This window comes from Procambarus clarkii, chromosome 37 (assembly GCF_040958095.1).
Source record: "Procambarus clarkii isolate CNS0578487 chromosome 37, FALCON_Pclarkii_2.0, whole genome shotgun sequence".
Classification (NCBI taxonomy): Eukaryota; Metazoa; Arthropoda; class Malacostraca; order Decapoda; family Cambaridae; genus Procambarus; species Procambarus clarkii.
The window spans coordinates 3,114,726-3,124,482 of NC_091186.1; the positions used below are offsets into that span (position 1 = coordinate 3,114,726).

Sequence of the window (9,757 nt, forward strand, 5' to 3'; positions counted from 1 at the left end):
TTCACAGTTTATCAAACAAGAATATTAACATTCGTCAACTCTTAAAATCTTATATGTTATCTTGCTGGTGCAAAAAAGGGTGAATCTTTAGGAACAGCTATAGTATCTATATATCACAAATGGTGTTTTCCCTAACTCAAACAATGTAGGGTTTATTATTCTACACATATTTCTAATGACTCTTAGATGTTTACATTCTCTGAAGTATAATTGTGAAGGCTGTGTCCATCACTCTCAACACAGATTCTTAAACTCGTCTCTGCAGGTTCAACTATATAATTAGTTTCCATTTTGAATCTCCATGGACATTTGTATCCAAAATGAAACCAATGTGGTTTCCTTCAGCGCCTTCAGCCAGCACATTTGCTCATTCATTTCCACAGATTCCAACAAGGTAGGGGATTTACAGAAATTTGTATATTCATATTGTTATATATTAAAAATATGAATGCAGTTCAATATGATAAGACAAATACATGAGTTTATGATAAATTCGTTTTCTGTGATATACCATTGATATGCTCTTTTTTTCTTTAAACGGCAGACTAAACTAAAGTGCTCACATCAACAGATTTGATGTATAAATGGTCAACGCTCAACAGAGTTAGTATAAATGTATTAGTATAAATCTTACTTGTCTCATTGTTAATTCACATTCAATGTCAACTTGTGGTTTTGATGTGGCACGTTTGGCCAAGACACCCCACCCCATTATGCACCCCATACCCATCTTGTGGGCGGTTGTGGAAAGGGTTACAGAGGCACATAATGGGCTCAGGGACTGAACCCCACAATTCATTTAGCTAAGCAAGTTACAATCTTGATGAGCTAGTTACAAAATTCAATATAAGTCATCACATCAACAATGGGTTCGAGATCGACCTCAAGTACAGGTTCTAAATTAAGCAACTGACATATGTGGAGAGCTAGTATCAAAATTTATATGTTTGTCCTGCACACCGTCCCCCATCCAGTGGGCAGCGGTGGATAGGTTACAATCACTTAGTTGTTATCTACAGTTAGCAAACTGGGGATATTTGGCTAAAATTTCTGGTAGCAGATCATTTTGAATGAAATATTGACACATCGCTGGAACATTGGTTATAGAATTGTCTCTAAATTCATGTATCTTTTCGCACTCCATCACATAGTGACGGAGGGTGTGCGAATAATTTTGTTGACACAGTTTACATTTGGTCAGGTCTACATCAGCAGATAATGAGAATTCCCAGAGATACTTGTAACCGAGTCTAAGCCGAGCAGTAGTAACATCTAGAAGTCTGCTGATTTTATTGGATGATCCATAGATGTGTGGCTCCTCTTGTATGATATGTATGATAGATGGAATTACTAGTTCCAGTTTCTAGGCAGGCGATGAGTACTCACAATAACCTTAATTAAGCGTCAAAACAAAAATGTGTATACTCTTTTTACTCTCCTGACCTTAGTTCTCGAGCTATGTATTTCATTTTGGTACCAACGTGTTCGCAATAACATTCTCTAGAAGAAAATCAGCAAAAACGGTCACCAAAAGTTATATGAATACCAGCACCCAATAAATACCTACGTAGATGACTCGCCGTGAGTGCCCAAGAGCAACAAAATGTTTTTACTCTTGGGATTGTTATCACTTCCACACTTGTCCTACAGCGTTAATTTTGGTATCAATGTACTCGCAATGAAATTCCCAACACGGTGATATGAATATAAACGTAGAATAATGGTCGCTGCCCACCCGCAAGAGTGTGGGAAGTGGCGGAACTGTTACCCAGTATTGGTGACAAGACGACACATGGGCGATACAGTGCTTTGAAAGTTTTTAATTATATCACTGTCCTGACATTATTATTGTATGTACGTCATTCATTTTTGTGCCAATGTTTTCGCAATAGAATGTTCTATGAGCCCGTAGGTAAAAAAGAGCAACAAAGCGTAAGATAGAATAGCACCATATATAAAACAACGCTGGTACATATCAGTGAGCGTCAAACACACACGAAATGTGTGTGTTTGATGGTGGTCAAACGATGTTTGATGTGTTTGATCAGGTGATGTCCTGATCCGCATAATTAAAGTATGAATTATGTTGAGAAAAAATAAGAAAAAAGGGAAAAAACAGGGGTGGGAGAAACATGACAGAAAAAGAGTAAAAATACAATTTGGTCAACAAAACAGCATTGTTTAAAATAAAAGATATGGATTGACATTTTGGGGGTTAGGTTGGTAGGTTACATTGAGTTAATTAGGTAGTACTTAGTGTTTATCTGTTATAGATAGGAGCTGCCTGGTATGGGCCAATAGGCCTTCTGCAGTTACCTTTGTTTTTATGTTTTTGCCCTGTAACCTAAATGGTTAGAGAGGCACATATATGGGCTTAGGGACTGAACCCCACACTACATTTAGCTAAGCTGGTTACAATCTTGATGATATAGTTACAAAATTCTGTATAAGTCGTCACATTATCAATGGGTTCGAGATCAACCACAATTTCCTGAATAGATATAACAAAGGGGATATTAATAGGGTATTAAAATTGTCAACACAAGATAGAACACGAAACAATGGGTATAAATTGGATAAGTTTAGATTTAGGAAAGACTTGGGTAAATACAGGGTCAGTAACAGGGTTGTTGATTTGTGGAATTTTTCTTAACTTATAAATTTATCTTTATTTATCTTAAACTGGTTGGGAGAGGTACAGTTTTTAACATAACTGGGAAGGTCATTCCACATTCGAGGTCTCTTGATTTGTAATAAGCATTTCTAGTTTGACTAAGTCGTACTCTTGGAATATCAAATAGGTACTTGTTTCTGGTGTGGTGCTCATGGGATCTGTTACAACCTTCTAGGAAGCTTTTAAGGTCAGGATTGACATTACAGTGCAGCGTTTTATATATATAAAATACACATGAGAGTATGTGCAGGGACTTAATATCTAACATATTCAGAGATTTGAGTAAGGGGTCCATATATACTGCCCGGTTGCCTGAAATGCTATATAGGCCTACTATAGTGGCTTCAGGTATTGTATGCACTAGCTCTATCTATAAATCCAACATTATGTTTGTAAATCAACTATGTATGTATGAAAAAAAATGACTAATACGTTCGGCGAATGACTTTGACTTCAACTTCACTTTGACTTCGTTCATGTCATCGTATTTTCCGTAATATATAAAGGTTATGACAATGCAATTATATTATTGTGTGCAAATAAGTTTGAAATTTCATGTACCCTAAAAATATTAAAATAAAGAATAAGAATAATTAAATAATTGTTGTAGTAAATTGTCACACGTTCATCATACGCAAACGAACACACAGTTTGGAGCGTCAGTACAAGACCGCCGCCATTTTAAAACACGGCTTCGAATGTAAGTAATGTTTTTCTCGTACTAACACTGTGTTATACAATAGATTTGGTCTTGAATTCACAAATTTAGTTGTTACATCTGACAGAGTATGTTAGACGGTGTAATGCTGGTCCATGTTAACGTATTTGTGGGCTTGGTTGGTTTAAATGTGGAGGCGAGGCCTGGCAGTGCTGGTGTATGTGGAGGCGAGGCGAGGCCTGGCAGTGCTGGTGTATGTGGAGGCGAGGCCTGGCTGTGCTGGTGAGTATGTGGAGGCGAGGCCTGGCAGTGCTGGTGTATGTGGAGGCGAGGCCTGGCTGTGCTAGTGTGTATGTGGAGACGAGGCCTGGCTGTGCTAGTGTGTATGTGGAGGCGAGGCCTGGCAGTGCTGGTGTATGTGGAGGCGAGGCCTGGCTGTGCTAGTGTGTATGTGGAGGCGAGGCCTGGCAGTGCTGGTGTATGTGGAGGCGAGGCCTGGCTGTGCTAGTGTGTATGTGGAGGCGAGGCCTGGCTGTGCTAGTGTGTATGTGGAGGCGAGGCATGTACAACACTCCCCAATAGGAAGAAAACCCACTGGGTTCTAGGCTAGGTTAGGCTTATCTGTAATAATTGAATTAAGCCTAGCAAAGCCTAGAACCTAGTTCAGTAATTTAAAAAATGTTGTAACTTGAAAAATGCCATTCAATACATTACACAATTTAAATATTTTCAGGCAATCAACACAACCCTCATGTTGGCTAACCCTCTCTCATGTTGGTCAATAATTTAATTATTTTTTTATGGAGTAATCTTTGCTGTTGAAATGTAGTCTTTTTGAGACTACATTTCAAATGTAGTGTGTGTGGAGGCGTGTATGTTAGGTATTACCTAATATACACGGTGTAATATATCTATCTGTGTGAAATAGATTAAATCCATTTATTTGATATTCAGCTAATAGTTCTGTATTTTCTACATTCATCCATGTTTTGGTAAGTGCAATAATATGTATTGTTTCATTGCAGATTAGAGATTCAAGATAGTTCTAGATTTCCGAAGTACTGAAACGCGCGCCATACAGGCTTGGTGGATCTAGGTGCAAGGTAAAATTATTTACATTTACTTTTGTATTTATGTTTTGTATTTATATGCATATATGCATTTATATGCATTATTCTATAGAATAATAGATCTCGTAATAATTTTGCAAAAATAGTGGCATTTACTATTTTTAAAAGATTATTAAAAAATTTACTGATATGGTGCATTCGGAAGGGCGAAGAGGGAGAACGGCCTGTTGACATAGCTCGGGTGCAGGGGGGGGGGGGTTGTGTAAAAGCCTGGTTTGTGCCTCGGAGAGGCTATGGGATCCAGTAAGTTCAGTAGAACTTCGGTTTCAACCCTTTTACCCTGTTGTAGCTCAGTCGATTAAGGCAGTGTCTGGGATGCTCCCGGACGCAGGTTCGAATCCTCGTCACGGCCCTTGTGGATTTGTTCATTTGATGCATCACGTTATTGTGATCTGTGTGTGTAATTCTTCACTTGCTACAGCAACAGGAATGTGTGTGTATGTATTTGTGTTGTTGAATATGACCGAAAGTGTAAGATTAATGATTCTAACACAAATCGTCTGAATATTTGTTTTTCTTCACTGTCGAGAGTAGTTAAAAAAATTTACTCGAGTTTATTTTCACACTTTATTTATGGTCCTTAAGTCCCTCTCCTTAATGCTGCTGCTGTTTCTCGCATCTTTGCATCGCTTGTATGTTTGGGGGTTTGGCCTCTTGCTATATATTGATTCCATTTGTGTGTGTTTGGGTCTCAGGCCCTCTCGCAATTTCTGTTGAACAAACCCCTTTTCCTAGTTCTGCATCTCTCCTTTGGTACAAATTTTGTTGTGCTTTTATCATATATTTCACAAAACTTGACATACATTTCATTTACTTCATGTCCTATCAGCAAGTGTTTGTCAAATTCTTTAAGGAAAGTTTATCATCCTGATTGCAGATCTCTAGCGATATTATGTCAACTTCTTGTGGATTCGCAATCATTATTTAATTTACCTTTAGGTGTTCTTTCACCAGCACAGCAACACTGTACCTCTCCCAACCAGTTTAAGATAAAAACTAAGTACTAACTAATTAACTCAATGTAACCTACCTTACCCCCAAAATGACAACCCATGTCTTCTATTTTAAACAATGCTGTTTTGTTGACCAAATTGTATTTTTGTTTTTTTCTGCAATGTTTCCCCCCCCCCACCACTCTACCACCACATTGAGTTTAGTAGCTCTGTGCACGTCAGGTGCTGTTTAATATACAGACCTACTCCTCCATTTGACCTAGTTTCTCTATCACATCTATATCACTTTGTGCTTTAGCCCTGGTGGAGCTTGGTCCACCAGGCTGTTGTTTGGAGTGGCCCGCAGATCCACATACAGTCTGCATATGATATACAGTCTGTTGATCAATTAAACTACAGTAGTTAGTTTTTATCATCCGAATGCACCAATATGTGTTCATTCTTCCCAGATGAAGGAACTAGGTAATATTCATCATCTGAATGCACCATCTGATGCTTTAACACACTCATGATACACGAGAGGTTTAAAAAACTTTTAAAACTTTTAAAACTTTTTGACCTATGTATTTAAAAGCAATTCTAAAGTTTAGAATTTTTTAGAATTTTAGAATTTTTTTAAAGTTTTAAAAGCAATTCTAAAGCAGTTGGCCCCTACGGGCCAACTGCTTTGTTCTTACCTAGCATTTTGCTTTGTTTGGGTATGAATGTTTGTGTGCCGTATATTTTGCAAAATTTGCCATATATCTCATTATTTACTCCTCTGCCTAGCAACAAGTCTGTCTAATTATACTCATTAACTGTTTTTCAAAGTTCCCCATAGTGTCCTTTATTGAAATCGAGTTCATGAACCGTTTCAATGTTCTTATTTTCTTCTAGATTATATCTTAAAGTATATTTAAATGTTATTGTTATTATTGTTATTAAATGTTATTGTGACATTGCATTGCAATTGAGCTATGTTGTTTACCATACCGTTCATTTCGTGAGTATAAGTATAGATGCCACACTTGTGACAGGTAAAACCATGCCTTTTTTGAAAAACAGCACCGTCTGTTGCACGTAAGAGCAACCCACACTATATTATGTTGCGATATTATTTCAATATTTCCGATTGTATTGATAATTTGAATTTTCATAGATTTCAATTTATTTTCATTTCGATTTAATAATTTTGTGTGACATTGCATTGAAATTGAGCTGTGTTGTTTACCATACTGTTCATTTCATGAGTATAGTTTATTTTTTTCATTTCATTTTTTTAGCTGTTCTTATTTTTCAGTGATGGGAATATCAGATCATTTGATGTTCCCAATTTTCTGATGGAAGCATCAGACCATTATAGAATGCATCGGATGAGGTAGTTTGGAATGGTGGGGAGGACGAGAGGGGGGTATGGTGGGGAAGACGAGGGGACAGAGGAGAGGGTAATGGTGGGGAGGACGAGGGGACTGGGGAGTTGGGGATGGTGGGGACAGGGGAATGCTGGGGAGGACAAAGGGACAGGTGAATGGGAGATGGTGGGGGAGGAAGAAGGACAGGGGAGGGGAAAATGGTAAGGAGGACGATGGGACAGGGAAGTGGGAATAGTGGGGATGATGTGGGGACAGGGAAGTGGGAAGGACGAGAGGACTGTGGAATGGGGAATAGCAAAGTGAATTATAATTATATATATTAATTAATTCTTATAAATTTCCAGAAGCCTGTATCAACACCCACACTAATGCAACTGAAAGAGATGTTGAGACAAGTATTGCTGATATGTTGAAGAACGCCCCAAACAAACTCGGTGGAAACAGATACAAGGTAAAGTTTGCCAATTTGCTGTAGTCTAATTCAATTTCTTTTTAGTAATCTTCGAGAACATTTATGCTATGAATAAGATAAAATAATGTAACTGATTTTGATTTATTTACTATTTATTATTTATTTACCGTTATTAGTATAATAGATCTCGTAATAATTTTGCAAAAATAATGGCATTTACTATTTTAAAAAGCTCGGGTGCAGGGGGGGGGGGTTATGTAAAAGCCTGGTTTGTGCCTCGGAGAGGCTATGGGATCCAGTAAGATCGTCCTTCCTTTCCTCCCTAGAATCTGGATGTAGCAGGTGCTCAATTGTCAAAAGTGAAAAATTGGTTTTGTCTTCCGAATGCACCATTTCTGTAAATTTGCTAATAATCTTTTAAAAATAGTAAATGCCATTATTTTTGCAAAATTATTACGAGATCTATTATACTAATAACGGTTTGATAAAATACAGTAGACTGCCTACTGGATAATAGTTCCAGTCCACCTGTAGACAGGGATCTCACATCAGCTTGTATATTATACAAGGATAAGATTTGATTTACTTTTGTATTTATATGCATATATGCATTTATATGCATTATTCTCTAGAATAATAGATCTCGTAATAATTTTGCAAAAATAGTGGCATTTACTATTTTAAAAAGCTCGGGTGCAGGGGGGGGGGGGTTTGTGTAAAAGCCTGGTTTGTGCCTCGGAGAGGCTATGGGATCCAGTAAGATCGTCCTTCCTTTCCTCCCTAGAATCTGGATGTAGCAGGTGCTCAATTGTCAAAAGTGAAAAATTGGTTTTGTCTTCCGAATGCACCATTTCTGTAAATTTGCTAATAATCTTTTAAAAATAGTAAATGCCATTATTTTTGCAAAATTATTACGAGATCTATTATACTAATAACGGTTTGATAAAATACAGTAGACTGCCTACTGGATAATAGTTCCAGTCCACCTGTAGACAGGGATCTCACATCAGCTTGTATATTATACAAGGATAAGATTTGATTTACTTTTGTATTTATATGCATATATGCATTTATATGCATTATTCTCTAGAATAATAGATCTCGTAATAATTTTGCAAAAATAGTGGCATTTACTATTTTAAAAAGCTCGGGTGCAGGGGGGGGGGGTTTGTGTAAAAGCCTGGTTTGTGCCTCGGAGAGGCTATGGGATCCAGTAAGATCGTCCTTCCTTTCCTCCCTAGAATCTGGATGTAGCAGGTGCTCAATTGTCAAAAGTGAAAAATTGGTTTTGTCTTCCGAATGCACCATTTCTGTAAATTTGCTAATAATCTTTTAAAAATAGTAAATGCCATTATTTTTGCAAAATTATTACGAGATCTATTATACTAATAACGGTTTGATAAAATACAGTAGACTGCCTACTGGATAATAGTTCCAGTCCACCTGTAGACAGGGATCTCACATCAGCTTGTATATTATACAAGGATAAGATTTGATTTACTTTTGTATTTATATGCATATATGCATTTATATGCATTATTCTCTAGAATAATAGATCTCGTAATAATTTTGCAAAAATAGTGGCATTTACTATTTTAAAAAGCTCGGGTGCAGGGGGGGGGGGTTTGTGTAAAAGCCTGGTTTGTGCCTCGGAGAGGCTATGGGATCCAGTAAGATCGTCCTTCCTTTCCTCCCTAGAATCTGGATGTAGCAGGTGCTCAATTGTCAAAAGTGAAAAATTGGTTTTGTCTTCCGAATGCACCATTTCTGTAAATTTGCTAATAATCTTTTAAAAATAGTAAATGCCATTATTTTTGCAAAATTCCTGAATATTGTCAAAATGACGGAAACCCATATGTCAAAAACACATGGAGATATACCAATCCTGGAAGACATTCTTCCATCCCCACTTGAAACTGTTGAGCAGGTGGAAAGTCTGTCACATGAGCTAAAAGTTAACAGTGAATATAAAAAGAGTATGGTAAGTGTTGCTTAATTCTTTTAGCCTGAGTATGGTAAGTGTTGCTGAATTTTTTTAGCCTTGTACATATGTCTTTTGATTAGTTTTTTTGCAGATGAAGGAAGGTGGGGTGGCACATAATTGATTGTTCAGTGTTATGTTTAAGGTACAAATAAAACAAAAGCAAAAGTTACTCAAATTCGTTGATTTTTGTAATAGTTAAGAAGGAAAATATTTTAATGCTATTTATTTAATACAGTTGGAAATTAGAAAATCTAATGTTGAGATTGAAAGATATATATTATTCTCTATTACCTTACAGCTTATGCATTATTTTAACAGGTCCAGACGCTGTCTCAAATGGGCGGTGCAAGCTGTGGAGACACAGTGAGACGAATGATGAGGAGGATAGGGACCTATGGGGTCTGGTCTCAGTATTCACTCGTTGGGCGCAAGAGGAAACGTGTCTTCAAAACCTTGGATATTTGTAATGTAATAATAAGTACGTAAATTTGACATTTTTTTGGATTATATATATGTCTGCATGTATTATGTATTATACTTGCATGCTTGTTAATGACTTGTATTCTAGTCTTGTGGGTATCTCCTTTCTCCTAC

General features: G+C 37.1%; 1 protein-coding gene across 2 annotated transcripts in view; it reads left to right on the plus strand.

Moving 5' to 3' along the window:
* The first annotated feature begins 3,311 nt into the window (after positions 1-3,311).
* LOC138371928 (uncharacterized) overlaps positions 3,312-9,757 on the plus strand; it is a 7,931-nt gene continuing 1,485 nt past the window's right edge. Inside the window, exons 1-4 of one of the 2 annotated variants that reach the window (XM_069336976.1) lie at positions 3,312-3,374; positions 4,358-4,435; positions 7,112-7,218; positions 9,482-9,641. In XM_069336976.1, coding sequence (XP_069193077.1) covers positions 7,174-7,218; positions 9,482-9,641 — 205 coding nt within the window. In that variant the 5' untranslated portion in view covers positions 3,312-3,374; positions 4,358-4,435; positions 7,112-7,173. Of the gene's footprint in view, positions 3,375-3,576; positions 3,615-4,357; positions 4,436-7,111; positions 7,219-9,481; positions 9,642-9,757 lie in introns of those variants that run through there. The other variant, XM_069336977.1, reaches the window with a different exon arrangement.